This window comes from Manis pentadactyla, chromosome 8 (assembly GCF_030020395.1).
Source record: "Manis pentadactyla isolate mManPen7 chromosome 8, mManPen7.hap1, whole genome shotgun sequence".
Classification (NCBI taxonomy): domain Eukaryota; kingdom Metazoa; phylum Chordata; class Mammalia; order Pholidota; family Manidae; genus Manis; species Manis pentadactyla.
In genome coordinates, this window is record NC_080026.1 from 65,496,426 (window position 1) to 65,512,959 (window position 16,534).

General features: G+C 33.5%; 1 protein-coding gene across 5 annotated transcripts in view; it reads right to left on the reverse strand.

Moving 5' to 3' along the window:
- The window catches only part of SHLD2 (shieldin complex subunit 2), a 127,163-nt gene that overhangs the window by 23,907 nt on the left and 86,722 nt on the right, over positions 1 to 16,534 (reverse strand). For all 5 annotated transcript variants that reach the window (XM_057505834.1, XM_036926535.2, XM_057505832.1 and 2 more), the window contains 3 exons: positions 12,225 to 12,419; positions 11,926 to 12,060; positions 6,519 to 6,725 (listed from right to left, as the gene is read on the reverse strand). In XM_057505834.1, the coding sequence (XP_057361817.1) occupies positions 6,519 to 6,725; positions 11,926 to 12,060; positions 12,225 to 12,419 (537 nt within the window). The remainder of the gene's footprint in view (positions 1 to 6,518; positions 6,726 to 11,925; positions 12,061 to 12,224; positions 12,420 to 16,534) is intronic.

Below are 16,534 nucleotides of genomic sequence, written 5' to 3' on the forward strand. Positions count from 1 at the left end.
ATCAATAATACTTTAACTAAAAAATATTATAAATTATCAGACCAAAATTACAACTTTAATAAAATTGGTTAATCATATAGTCAATTTATAGTTACTTATCATAAAGAGCATACTCGGATTGTGTTCTTGGTCTCTTCTTCATCACGCTTTTCCTAGACAATCTCACTCACTATGGTTTCAGCATTTACTGTAGAATGTAAGGGGTGATCTGGTTGCAACTAAGAGTGAGATTTATTTGGCTAATTTGACTGAACAGGTAGATGTTTTCTTCCTCCCTGTCTTCAGGGATCATACAAAATTTAGTTTAATCCCTCTTTTTGGAGAAACGCCTTCCAACACTTGAAACCAGCTAACAGCCCTCTCTTCCTGCTCTCTCTTTTTAATTGATCACCATCAAAAGCCACAGAGGAGGCCTATTCTCCACTTTGTCCAAAAATAATATACCACTAGCTTATCCTCTTTTTAAATTTCTTTTTCCAGTCTCCTGCCCATCATCATCCATAATCTGGGTGTTACATAGCCACACAAGTCCTGAGAGGCCTCGTTTCTTAAATGTCTGACACACCAGGAACCTCAGATATGCTCATCACTACTTGCTGGCTCATGCTTTCACCTGTTCAACAAATGCTGGGTACCTGTTAGTTGGTGGATGTTCTTTTTTTCTATTTATCTTTGCCTTATTGTGTATTAAGTGAAGTCTATACGTTCATCTGAGCATTCTTCTCCTTTGCTCTCCATATTCAGTTTAGAGCCTTTTTTAGCCTTTGAATTTGTTCTTCTTCATCCTTTTAGTAAGTAGTACACTCCAGGTCAAGAACTAATCAGTTTACTATCTTTTCTGGTTATCTCTTTGCTGGCCCCAGAAGGGCTGACTTTCCTATTCCTAAACCCCTCAGTTTGCTTTAGCCTTTTAGTGCCCACAGACTCTTCATCATCTCTCCAGTCACGTCACCCATTCCTACATGAATTACAGGAGCATGTGCGCTGGTCAGCATATGTCATAAATTATAGCAGGCTCTACATCACCCCTTTCCACAGACATGCTGAATCACTGAGAAATTATTTAATGAAAAAATTTAATAATTTTAGAAGAATTTTAATGTTACACACCTCTTTAATAAAAGAATTAAAAGTTCCTTATGAATGTGGACTCCGCTTTCAAGAAGCTTACAGCCTGCAGGGCACTGATACTCTGCTGATGGCCCCAGGAGATGCGGAGAGAGCATCTTCATTTCTCCACAAGGAGTCAGGCACATCCACATCCCCTCTGGCGTTTGTTAAGAGAGCAGACCACCTTGGAAAATTCTGCCCTGTGGCTTTTCCTTCCTCCTTCCTTTTATTTAAATATGAAACAGGTTAGGAAAAACTGCTTGTACTTCCATGGGCTTTGTCGGCTCCCCCGCTGCCTCCAACAAGCAGATTAGGAGGGAATGCCACGGAGTGCTGAAGGTCTGATAGGCCGGCCAGGGGACTCAAGGTGTCACAGCACAACAGTAATGCCAAAAAGGCACTCATATTTACTGAGCAAATGAACCCCAACATCCAAAGAATTCTGAGTAGGAGGTTCAGCACATGACCAACACACAATCATTATCTGACCTTTAGTCCAGCCCTAGGGCGTGATGCTCCTCAAGGACACCGAAACCATGTGAGGGCGGTCACGAGTTGTAGGAACTGTTTTGGCTTTACTCATTCTGTTATTGATTATGCATCAAATGTATTCGTACTTTTGATTTCTATATTACTTGATTTATGTATTAATCCCATTAATCCCACAGGCTGTCTCATTATGTCTTAAAAAACCCATAAACAATGATGGGAACTATGAATTCAGCCCTTACAGCTGAACATAAAGAGAATGAAAATGACTAAAAGGGTTTTCTGAACACAGCCTACCAGGAACTGACTGTGACAGTGCAAAGTTTGTGCCTGGCTTCCCAAGGAGGAGGGCATTCCAGGGTTTGCAGGAACACTCCCAATTCCCAGCCTCAGCCCCCAAACCCCTAAGACTATATATAATTAATCATCAGAACAATGGCCACCTATTTTGTTGTTGTTCATGATGTTATTCATGATGTTGTTGACTTTTACTTTAAAATCTACTTGTAGGTCCTTCATCCCAGCAGGTAGCTGTTTTGTGTAAACAGCAGATAACAGAGTTGACTTCTCCATGAAACCAAATTAAGTGTAGCCCCTTTACTGCCTTTGGCATTCCTTCTTGCAGTGACAAGCTCCATAAGCATGTGGAGGTTTGGGGGAGGACCGGAGGGGCACAAAAATATGAAACTATTTTAGGAGTTTATGTGATACTACAATATTACCCAAGATTTCACCAGTTAGTATAAATCTCCCATTTTTGAAAGTTGTATAGCAGTTTAACAGTATAAAAATTTGCAAAATGTTTTTTCATCTCTGTTTATGTTCCAAAAACTACCAAAGCTTGTTCAAGAAAAAATAGATAATCTGGATAGTGCTTTATCAAAGAAAGTGGATTTGTAGTTAAAACCTTCCAATAACAAAAACTTCAGGATTAGATAGTTCTTCACTGAGTAATTTTACCAAATACGTAAGGAAGAAACCATTCGAAGTTTAAACAAACTCTTCCAGAACACTGAAGCAGAGGAACTTCATCCCAACTCATTCTATGAGCATTACTCTAATACCAAAACCAGAAAAAAAGGTGTCACAAGAAAAGGCTACAGATAAACATCCGTCATGAACACAGACATAAAAAATCTTAACTGATGTTAGCAAATTGAATCTAACAATATATAAAAAGGATACATCATGACCAAGATACATCCCATATCTACAAAGTTGGTTTAACACTAAAAAATCAACCCCTGTTAATTATATTAAAAGATTGAAAAACAAAAACTGTATGATTATCTCAATAGATGGAGAAAAAGCATTTAACAAATTCTAATACCCATTTCAGATTTTTAAAATTTCAGCAAGCTTGGAATAGAAATGAATATCAATCTGATAAAAGGCATCTATGAAAAACCTATAGCCAACATCATGCTTAATAATGAAAGAAGGGGTGCTTTCTCCCTAAGACCAGGAGCAAGGTAAAAATGTCTGCTCTTGCAATTTTTTAAAATATTATATTAGAAGAGCTATCAAGTTCAATAAGGCAAGAAAAATACATAAAATGCATCCAGACTGCAAAGTAAGAAGTAAAACTATCTTTCCTCACACATAACATAATCATCTATGTAGAAAATCCAAATCTACAGAACAGTTACTATAATGCTTAGTGAGTTTAGGAAGGTTACAAAATACAAAATTAATATACAAAAATCACTTGATTTTATATATATTAGCAACACACAACTGAAACTGAAATTTAAAAAAACAATTTATAATAGCATAAAAATAGAAAATAGATATAAGTGTGACAAATAACAAGAAAGCCTTAAACTCTGAAAACTACAAAACATAGCCAAAAGAAATTAAAGAAGACCTAAAAAAATGTAGAGACATATCTTCTTCATGGATTGGCAAATACAATATTAAGATGTCAATTCTTCCTCAAATTGATGCATAGCTTCAATAGAAACCCCAGCAAGGTTTTTTTGTAGAAATTGAAAAACTGGTTTTAGAATCATATGAAAATCCAAAAGACTTAGAACAATCAAAACAACTTTGAAAAAGTGCAAAGTTGGAAGGCTAACACTACTGGACTTCAAGACTTTTTATGAAGTTATAATAATCAAAATAGTGTGGTATTGGTGTAAAGATAGACAAATAGACCAATAAAACAGAAGAGAAAGTCCAGAAATAGACCATGCATATGTACAACACTGATTTTGACAAAGGTGCAAAAGCAACTCACTGGCGAAATAATAAACTTTTCAACAAATGGTGCTCAACAATTGGATATTCATACACACACATGCAGAGCTTGCAGCCATATCTCACACTACATACAGAAATTAACTGAAAATAGATCATAAACCCAAATATAAAAACTAAAACTCTAAAGCTTCTATAGTAACACATAGGACATTTTTGTGTGTGTGACACTGGGTTAGACAAAGATTTTCTAGATACAACACCAGAAACACAGTTCATATGAGAACAAATGGATTAATTAGACTTCATTAAAATTTAAAAGTTATGGTCTTCAAAAGACCTCGTTAACAGAATCAAAAAACAAGCACAGACTGAGAGAACGTATTTGCAAAGCATATATCTGGCAAAGAATTTTTACCCAGAATATAAAGAACTCTCAAAATTCAATGATAAGAAAATAGCCAACCCAATTTTTCTTAATGGGCAGAAGATTTCAACTGATAGTTCGTAAAAGAAGACAAGTGCATGAAAAGGTGTTCAAAATCATTAGTCAACCAGGAAATGCAAATTTAAAACTACATGACCTATCACTTACGTACCTACTAGAATGGATAAAATTAAAAAGAATGTCCGTACCAAGTGTTGATGTATATGTAGAAAAACAGAATTCTCATACACTGCTTAGTGGAAATGTAAAATGGTACAACTACTTTAGAAAACAGTTTGGCAGTTTCTTAAAAAGTTAAATATATACCTACCATATAATCCAGCAATTTATTCATCTCCTAGGTATTTACTCACAAGAAAAGAAATACTGTGTCCATAGAACACCTTATATATGAATGGTTTTAGAAACTTTACTTATAATAGTCAAGATGTGGAAACAGCCCAGATTTCTATCAACACATAAACAGATCATGATATTCATATAACAGAATAAAAAGGAATGAACTATTGATCAGCACAACAGCATAGATACATCTCAAAAGAATTTGCTAAGTTAAAGATGCCAAACGAAACAGTGTATATACTGTATGATTCCATGTCAAAAAAATCATAGAAATTCAAACTAATCTCCAGTGATAGAAGATTGACTGACTTGAAGGACTAGGGAGGCAGGTAGAGAGAGATAACAAAGGGGCAGACTGATGACAGTTCACAACTGTTGTCATGTCAAAACTTACCAACGTGAATATATTATGCTTTAAATATAGACAGTTTACTCTATGAAAATTATACCCCAAAAACCCTATTAAAATTTTTAAAATCGGGCACACTCTAAGCCACATTTGAAAAACACTACCTCTGAAATATTCTACACATTGCATATGACACAACTTTTACATTTCTGTGGATGTACCAAAAGGGGGCACGGCATTCTAGTAAAAAAGCCCCAGAAATATACTTGAGAATCTTAGTATGTGATTTCTTGAGAGCTTCAAGTTATTTCATTTTGTACCAGATTCTTTTATTGGAAGAACTGTACAAATAATCTTATTCCCTTAAACCACATGGAGCATTAAATAAAACCTAAAACCATTTATAAGAGCTCAGAAAATTACTCATGCAAATGGAAGAATATAGTTAAGATTTAGTATCAAGATCCACAGTTCCTGAGTTATTTGTAGTAACTTAACCTGTAAAAGCACCAAAATGGTAATCTTAAACAAATTCTGAGAACAAATTTTGACCAAATATTTTCTTCTTCATTAAAAAATTTAGATTACATAATGGCAAACCTGCACATACATCCCATTTTTTAAACTTTATTTCTCTTCTAACTTCTTACTAGTTTCTAAACCAATAATCACTGACATTTACTAATTCTGGCATTTAGAAACCTTAAATTTGCTTCAAATGCCATTTAATTTGTTATGCCTTCAACTAGGAGTTAGCATAATTTTAGCATCATCTCTGTACTTAGGAAGCCAATACAATTTAGTGAAAAGTATTTCCCACTAAAATTTGTATCAATTTACCTAGTTATTTTCACTATTTTACTCTCTCTATTAAGTGATCCCTAATAATTACAAATTAACCTCAAATGATTGTAGGCAAAAAACTAAGAAGATGCCAATATCTGGGTCAGCTACTTACAAAGAGCTATAGTTCACTTTTATATTCAACTGGACATTTTCCAAAGTGTATGGCATATGGAACCTAAAACATACTCCTTTTGCTACTTCATTCAAAATGAATTACATTAATTATATTTAGTTCATGGAAAACATGTAAGTATGTATAAAAAATTCATCATCAAAGGCATTCTTCTAAACAGTATGCTTCTGGGGATGAATTTCTACACACATACACTGATATTTCAGTTCAGTAAATATATTATTACATTTTACAAAGCAGTAAGGAAATTTCACAGATTCTATATCAACATTAAATTTTAACAACCACATATAGATGACAGCTTCCTAACTTGATAAAGTGTTTATCCCAACAGTGACTCTGGTTAGGGTCATTTTTCTATTTCTGGCTTATTAGATGATGAGTTGCTTGTAACTATATGCAAAAAATATTTTTAAGTGACCCCTAATAATTACAAATTAACCTCAAAGGATTGTAGGCAAAAAAGCAAAGATGCCAATATCTGGTTCAGCTACTTACAAAGATCTATAGTTCACTTTTACATTCAACAGGACATTTTTCCTACAGATGGTAGTTTGCTTGCTTATGTTAACAGCAATGTCTTATGTATATAAGGATCTTACCTGAGCACCTATCCTCGAGGTGTGTTGCTAAATCTGACATCTTCACAAAAGAGGGTGTGCTTTTTTGAAATTTTGCTTTAAATGTAATTGCCCTTATATCATCATCAAACAGGCACTCACAGGATGACCAAGCAGTTGTATGCAATTCGAGGTTTTCTTGAATGCAGTTGCGCTGAACAAAAAGATACTTAAATTCCCAAATATAATCTTAAACAAATAAAAACAAAAAGTCACCAAAAAGGAAATAACATAGGCTCAGAATCAGATTAAATAGACTAAACTGATTAAGTCAGTTAAATACAACTTTCATCACACTAAGGAACTTGGGTATAAAGAGACAAAATATGAATGTTGTATTATGGCAACAGGATAAAGATGCTGGAGATAATTTTAATAAAAAATTTTTCTAAAGATTTCTTGGTCTCCTAAACAATCGTAACTTATCATAACCAATCGCTTTTCAGAGTAGCAAATAGTCATTTTGATATCTACAGGCAAAGATTTAAAAAATAGTGACATAAAAATGGACATGTCTACCATAATCAATATCTCTCACTGATCTTTCAACACCTTAGTTTTGTTATTTAGCTTATTTTCCCAGAACAAATAAAAGCATGTAGATACAATTGCACTTATTTTTAATTCCCTCAGTAATAATTGTGATCCTTAAAACCACAGTAACACAGACCTCCTTACCAAAATAATAACCTATATTAATAAATTCAACTTTAAAACATAATAAAACAGAAAGAGGGTTTTTAGCACTAAGTTTTCTAATAACAGCTGTCTTTTTAGTTTCCCACTTAGTTCAGGCCATAAATCTAATTCACACATCCCCATACACCTCTTTGGTTTCTTTTATTGGACAGGTTTTTTTGGGGAGAATCTTTAAACAAGTCAGTAAATCTGTATAGACAGAGCATCATTAGAAAGAACTAAGCACACATTCCAAGTTGTTTAAAAAAAAAGCACTATTTTTAAAATAGCTTGCTTTTCTTATTACAAAATACATGCTTAGACATCACAGATAAGCTAAATAAATATTATCAGCCATAATATCGATACACCAAAATAAAAAGTTAATATTTTAGTGGATATCCAGTTGTTTTCAATTTGCTTTTTACTTAATATGTCAAACATACATTTACATGTTGTTAAGTATTATTCTATATTATTTCTAAATGCTGTATGTCAATATTTTGGCACAGACATACCAAAATCTTAAAAATTATTTTAAAAAATCTTGGAGCATGTTGGTTGTTTTCTATTTTTCACTACTATCAATAGGAATATGATAAATATATTTCAGCTACATCTTTACACATAGCCATGATAAATTCCTAGAAGTACAATTATTAGGTCAAAGGTATTCCAAATTCTAAGGTTTTTCATAATGCATTGTTATCTGTCCTCAAGAAAGGTTTTGGCAATTAACATTTCCAATAGTTTATAAGAATGGCTTTTTCCCCATATTTTCTCTGTCAGTCTCTTAGGAGAAAAATAATCTATCATTATTATTTTATTTCTGTATCTTCAGTTACCATTAAGAGTAATTTTTTCATACATTTATTGGCCATTTTTATTCCTTCTTTGGGGACTTGCCTGTTCCTATCTATTGCCTGTTTATACATACAGATACTTGTCTTTTCTTATTATATTATTTTCTGACAAAACACAATTTTTTCCTGGTTTCTCACTTGCCTTTTAACTTTGGATATGGTGATTTTTATGTATAGTAGTTTTTGTTGCTGCATTTTATTTAACCTACTCAGTTTTAGATGCCAAATAAGTTTGCTTATATTTTCTTCTACTACTCTTTTTTTTCCTTTTTTAATATCAGAATCTCTAAAGCATCTGGAATTTATTTTTGCATAAATCTGAATTATAAATTTAATTCTGTTTTTTCACAAATTGTTAGCCAGATAGTTTAAACATTGTTTACTTTTTTAAAGGAAAAAGTTTCGCTTTTATTTTTAATTATAAAATAGAATCTATTTACTGTAAAACATTAAGACAGTAAAAGAAAAGGGAAGTAATAGGTGAAATAAGACTGGCCATGTTGTAATAGATGGATAATAGGTACTTCAATTCATTACACATTCTCTATAAATGTTTGAAGTTTTTCATTCTAAAAGGTTTTAAAAATACAGATTTCATACACACACAAAATTCAAACTAAAAGTATAAAGAAAAAATGAAAACACATAATACTACCATACAGAGATAGTCATTACTAAGATTTTAGTATCTATATTTTCAGATTTTTAAATGTTTGTGTGTATATATATATATATATAATTTTATTTTAATAAAAAAATTATTTTAATAAAAGTATATATATACTTTTATTAAAATGGGATCCTCTTATACATTAAATTTTATAATCTACTTTTTAAACTAAATAATACATCACACACCTCTCCAGGCTAGTGGACATATCTTTGTTAGTGAATACCTTTGTGTGTCCACCCAGACCACAAATGACCCCTTAACTGTTTCCTCACCCTCTGAAATGAACTCGGGCATTCCTGTTTGTACTTTCAAAAACTGTCCTCCAGGCCACAGTTGATTGAATCAAATTCAATCTGGGCAATCAGAATTTGGAAATGGGACTGGTTTCTTGAAAGGAGAAGTAAAATCAGGGACTGCGGAGTAACCACCTTCTGCCTTCCTTATGGCTGAGAAGCAGAGAAAGTCTTTCCTGAGTTAACAAAGCAGATACATGGAGAAGCTGCCTGGGACTCACAGAGTTTTTCAGCTCCTAGTTTCAAGTCTCCCTGAAACCCATTAGCACTCTTGCTCTATGTACTAAGGATATTCCTGTATACTTCAAATACATGCCCTTTAATTGTTTAAGTTAACCACACTAGAGTGCCAGTTCTAACTACATGTTCTCAGTGCTCAAGTTAAAATATAATTTCTTTGTACATCCCATGGACCGGCAAAACCTTCATGTGCGTACATTTTAGCTTTGTGATTTATCATTTGAAACAAACAAGTTATTTCCTCCTCAAACTTGACTCTGTTACTCCTTAAAGACAGTGGGAATTTTGAATGGTTGCCCTATCTGTATTTCATTCTTCACTGATTCATTCATAGGAAAATATCTACTAGGGCAGGCACAGTGCTGTGTGATGGGAATACAATGGTGAACAAGCTGGTCACAATGCTTAGAGTCCCAGAACATACAATCCACTGAGAAAATTAGTTAATTATCAAAGGAACAAATAAAATAGGTAATCCTGATTCAGTGGCATAAATGTAGTGCCACTGGAGTGATCTGCCAGAGTAATGATGTACATACAAGTGTGAGGCCTCTCTGAGGACATGAAATTAGAGCTGAGATGAAGGAGGCATCCATGTGGGAGAGTTGGAAGAAACACGTAAATTCAAGACCTTGAAGCAGGGCAAGGTTGACAGAAAGGAGTCACTTGCAGGTTAGGGAAGTCAGTCTGAAGACACTGGCATTGAGACAATTTGTGATGTATTTCTATAATTGAATCATGAATTAAGGGTATGAATGGATTTTAAAACTCCACGCAGATATAACTATAATTTTGCATGGAGTATAATCCCAAATATTGGGGTCATTTGCATTGCTCTGTGCTTAACTACTAATGTCATGAGAGTACTTTATTACAATTTCTTACATTTAAAAAATATTAGACCTCTATTAAATAATTTCAGGAAGATACTGCTTTGAAATGGCATTTAGTTCTGAATAGCTTATTTAATGCATACCCAATTATTTCCTTGAAGTGTAATTTATGTCCCTAACCTACCCTCATTAGGACTAAACTGTGACTAATGCTTGCTCTACATATGAGGCATACCAGATTTTCAAAATACACATATTTTGAAAGAATGTGAATTTGGGATTTCTTATTAAATTCTTCCCAAAGGCATCAACTCTGTTACCTCCAATATTCAATAATGACTGTTTGGTGATCCTCCCTGATTATCTCCCCTAAATATAACTTTGTTATGCTCAGGGACAAAAGAAACTGGTCCCCAATATAGAGATTAATACAGAGAATGCCTAGAGAAATACTGAATGAACAGTTAGAATGCTACCAATTTCTGCAAGTACAATCACTTACTTAAATGATCTTTCAAAACTGGTATTTTCCCATTTAAAAAAGAATTATCTTGCAGTATTGAGGTGGATATTAAAATCATTGTTATAGATAAAAGTATGCTCACTGAGTGAACAAAAAAAAACTTCACCTTAATTCCTAGATTCATAAATTTCCAATATTAACCAAAATACCACAGAATTATCTAGAGACAACTACAATTTCTCTTCTATTAACCAAATAACTATTACTTTTTAAAAAATATTCTTACTTAGCATGGAGAAATTTGCTTTGCTACATCTCCCTAGTAATTGGAATAACACCTTTGACCTACACTTTGTTCAGCATGCACTAGACTTGTGTTCCTGGCTATGATATGGTGGTCAATAAAGATGGTTAGTCTATTATTGACAAATGTTTGTCATATATTTCTCAACCAAACAAATATCTGTCACTGTTTGATCCTAACATAAAAGTCAAAAGTCAGACTTATCTCAAATTCTAGTTACAGGCTATTAATGATTAAGAGAGACAATGTGACAGATCCTATCTTTAGATAACTTTTGTAGGTAGAAGTTTGGGAAAAGACATTAACTCTTTCAAGTAAAAAAGCATGAGTCACACAATTACTCAATCTCTGAATTAATTTAGCAGGGTAAAATAACTCAGAAGCCACTAATTAAGCTATCTCTGTTACAACCAAAGGAACTCACAGTATCAAAAGGAAGATATTATATTATTTTATTGAAATATCAATTCCATTTAATTCAATACAAAATAAATTATTGACTTTTGCATTAAAGAAAAATGTAATCATAGGTCATATTTTAAACATGAACATTTGATGGATGGCTAATAGTCCACATTTTTATAATAACTAGAATAGAAACCTAGAATACAGTACTTTATTAAACAGTAACATTGTGACTTGAAACAGTTAATGCAGCTCCCTAACATCTGCCTTATAATCAGAGAGAAGTTATTCACAGAGCAATTTGGCTAAATAAAAATTGTAGAGGTTTCTCCAGAATTAAATTTTAAGGAACATGATCTAAAGAAGATAAGATCTTCACAAAAAACGTAAAGTATCATACCTGGAAATAAACGGAAGCTTTTATTTTACCACCATTAATTATAGAAGACTTTTTAGATCACTGAATTGCTTACAGGAAATATAATATTATAATGGAAGACTGCAGAATAATATTCAACCACGATTACTTATATTTCAAAGGTAGTCTAATCTCTTAAAGATTCTCTTCATCTTAGGCTCAAAAGCATTAATCATTTACCTAACTATAAATAGGGTAAATGCTTTTTGGTGTATTTACCTTTTTTCCTTTGAAGTTGAGGGTACCAGGCTGCTCCAGGACCCCATAATACAAGCACATAATATTGACCTTGGGCCTGTTCCACTGTTAACATTATTTTTCTTTGCTTCTGTCCTCTATAACTGTATAAAGCCTCTGGAAAAGTAAAAAGGAATATTTTAGTTGGCATTACTCTATCACATGTGATACTATAATATCTAATGATCAATATTCAGTGATAGCCCAATGGTACACTAAGATAGTCTTGTATCTTGATTTTTTTTATAATCTAAAGTTAAGGGGGTGTTCACAATGTTTACCTGTCAGTATAGTGATATCAACAACTCTTAGGACTGCATGGACTAACATATCCGGCTGAAGCTGCTCCAGTTCTACAAAGTCTATACTCTTCATTTCCTGAGGCTGTCGTTGAGGAAGATCTCTGAGATAGGAATGTTTTGAAGACACATATGCCAGTAAGTCTTGAAGTACAGCATTACCAACTATACTGGAATCTAAGAGAAACACATATACATGCACAAAAGATGGCAAAGTTATATCTTCTTGACACAATATTTTCTTGGAACTGTGTTGTATGTTGTGAAGTATGATTAAATGTAAATCATGATTTCATATCTATAAAACATGTGGCCGATTCTTGACTTACATGCAAAAGTAAGCTTGGTATTTTTAACCAATGGAAATGGAATTACTTACCATCTCCAAAAAATTTGCCCTGTTCCCTTCCTTCTCTATTTTGTTCATAATATCATTTTTCTGCCAATTAACCAAGACTAGTATTTTGGTTATTTTTGACTCCTCCATTATCTTATTGTACCCAATCCCTGGAGTCTGATTTGATCATGTCTTCCGCAGCTATCCCAACCACTGTTAGACTTCCTCAAGACTCTTAGCATCTCACATCTGAAACACCCTGAGTTGCCTAACTGGCTCCCCCTCAACATGCCTCATTCTTTCCCACTTTTAAGCCTCTAACCACACCATTTTCACTGGCTGCAATGCTGTCATCCTCTCTTCCTACCCAAATACCACACAGAATAACAACTGCTGTAGGTTCCCAGTGATTTCTCCTTCCTCTGAACTTAGAGGGCTTTGTCTTTAACTCTTATTTTGTCTTTAACAGATTGAATTTTGCTGATTAAATTTTAATTTCCCTGAAGGACAGGGAGGTATGTTTGATTATACAACTGATTATTGACCAAAATAAGATCTAAGCAAAAAATACTTAAATACTTTTTAGAAAGTAGTCTATTAATCAGCTTCAGTAGAAAAAAATGACCCTTCTTCCCTTCTCCCAGTAACATTCTCATCCTAATGTATTTCTATATCACACTAAAGCCTCATTTTTCACCCACTTATCAGCAAACCATCCACTTATGTGCCAGGGATTATGCCAGGTGCTAGGGATATAAAGACAACCAGGTCATGATCCCAATGCTGAAGGAATTCAGCCTAGAGATAATAACAAACACTGGGCTTAGGGTATAAGACATACATGCAAAAATTCCTAAGAACACACAAAAACAACTGCCCAGAGAAATTCGATGAGGCTTTATTGAGTGAATATTTAGCTACTAGCCTGTCAAAAACAAGGCAATATAAATTCCTATGTGAGTACAAAAAAACAAAGGTCTTGAAATAGCCTCTTAAGGTTATCTAATAAGTTCAAGGCTTTTTTACATTATTCTACAAAACCTGACGTTCCCCCAGGGCTTCCATGATATTCTCCGACCAGAATTAGGTCCTAAGATTTCTATGAAAATTACTTAACTACTTGGCCTTACTTGAATCTAGATTAGACCAAAAACCAGAAATATCTACAACATCTATCTCCCAAATCCATTGCAAAATATTTGCATACCATGTTATTTTCATTATTTCAAAATATTCATTACCCTTCCATTGTATTAACATCTATAATATAAGGTGAAGTTTACATAAAAGCCATTTCTTCATTGAAATATGCTTTCCAAAATGTGGTGACTTCAAATATTCATAATGAAAGATTAAACTTACATCCTTTAAGGAAATCCCAAAATTAAAAGTTGACTGACTTCAATTGGCCAAAACGTATTATTTTTAGTTACTATAAGTTCATACTAACTTTGGATATCTGAAAGGCAAATTACTCATCCCTACTCTTCTTTTTCAAAAACGCTGGATTTTTGGCCATTTACTCTTCACATATCAGAATAATCTTATCAAATTTCATGATAATCTTATTGCGATTTAGATTGAATTTGCATTCAATTTATTAATCAATTTGGGGAGAACTGAAACCTTCACAATGTTAAATCTTTCAATCAATGAATGAAGCATATGTCTATCTAGCTGTTCTTTAGTTTCTCTTAATTAAAATTTTTTCCTTGAACAAAAAATTGTTTATTACTAGATACTTAGTACCACATGATAATATTGTAAATGGTACCTTCTCCTTATTCATGTGTTACTATTAGTTGCTCCACTCTGGATATGCAATTCATATTTGTATATTTTTGATTATGTATTATGTATTTTAATGTTATTTGTATATTAATCTTATACACAGCCACCCGGCTAAACTTTCCCATTATTTCTACTAATTTGCTTATAAGATATAAACTATGTCACCAATACATGTCAGCTTTCTTTTCAATCTCTTTGTAAATTTATTTTTCCATGTTTTATCACACTGGTTAGTATCTCCAATATAATGTTGAATGAAAGTAGTAATAGCAACATCCTTTGTCTTACTCCTAATTTTTAAAAGGAATGTTTTTAATATTACTCTTAATATTCTTAAAATGTATCTAATATTTCAAATAGGATGATATTTGTTCTGTATTTTTTAAAGACACTCTTTATGAAGTTAAAACAAATTTCCAATTTCCTTCTTGAATAGATGTTGAACAAAAGCTTTATTTGTACCTATTGAAATGACCATATATGGCTTTTTTAAAACATTTTTTTATTTTATTTATTTTTATTTTCTATTTTTTAAATTTTTCATTAAGGTATTATTGATATACACTCTTATGAAGGTTTCACATGAAAAAACAATGTGGTTATTACATTTACCCATATTATCAAGTCCCCACCCATACCCCAAAGCAGTCACCGTCCATCAGTGTTGTAAGATGCCACAGATCCACTATTTGCCATCTCTGTGATACTCTGTTTTCCACATGATCCCCCACACCATGTTTACTAAATATAATTCCCCTCAGTCCTCTTCTCCCTCCATCCCTACCCACCCTCCCACACCCCTCCCCTTTGCTAACTATTAGTCCCTTCTTGGAGTCTTTGAGTCTGTTGCTATTTTGTTCCTTCTGTTTTGCTTCGTTGTTATACTACACAAATGAGGGAAATCATTTGGCACTTGTCTTTCTCCGCCTACCTTATTTCACTGAGCATAATGTCCTCTAGCTCCACCCATCTTGTTGCAAATGGTAGGATTTGTTTCTTTCTTATGGCTAAATAGTATTCCATTGTGCATATGTACCACATCTTCTTTATCCATTCATCTACTGATACACACTTAGGTTGCTTCCATATCTTGGCTAATGTAAATAGTGCTGCAATAAACATAGGGTTGCATATGTCTTTTTGAATCTGAGAAGTTGTATTCTTTGGGTAAATTCCAAGGAGTGGGATTCCCGGGTCAAATGGTATTTCTATCTTTAGTTTTTTGAGAAACCTCCATATTGCTTTCCACAATGGTTGAACTAGCTTATATTCCCACCAGCAGTGTAGGAGGGTTCCCCTTTCTCCACAACCTCACCAACATTTGTTGTTGTTTGTCTTTTGGATGGTGGCCATCCTTACTGGTGTGAGGTGATATCTCATTGTGGTTTTAATTTGCATTTCTCTGATGACTAGTGATGTGGAGCATCTTTTCATGTGTCTGTTGGCCATCTGAATTTCTTCTTTGGAGAACTGTCTGTTCAGCTCCTCTGCCCATTTTTTAATTGGATTATTTGCTTTTTGTTTGTTGAGGTGCATGAGCTCTTTATATATTTTGGATGTCAACCCTTTATCAGATCTGTCATTTATGAATATATTCTCAATACTGTAGGGAACCTTTTTGTTCTATTGATGGTGTCCTTTGCTGTACAGAAGCTTTTCAGCTTGTTATAGTCCCACTTGTTCATTTTTGCTTTTGTTTCCCTTTCCTGGGGAGATAAGTTCATGAAGAAATTGTTCATGTTTATGTCCAAGAGATTTTTGCCTATGTTTTTTTCTAAGAGTTTTATGGTTTCATGACTGACATTCAGGTCTTTGATCCATTTCGAATTTACTTTTGTGTATGGGGTTAGACAGTGATCCAGTTTCATTCTCCTACATGTAGCTGTCCAGTTTTGCCAACACCAACTGCTGAAGAGACTATCATTTCCCCATTGTATGTCCACGCTCCTTTATCATATATTAATTGACCATATATGTTTGGGTTAATGTTTGGAGTCTCTATTCTGTTCCACTAGTCTGTGGCTCTGTTCTTGTGCCAGTACCAAACTGTCTTGATTACTGTGGCTTTGTAGTAGAGCTTGAAGTTGGGGAGTGGGATCCCCCCCCCACTTTATTCTTCCTTCTCAGGATTGCGTTGGCTATTCGGGGTCTTTGGTGTTTCCAT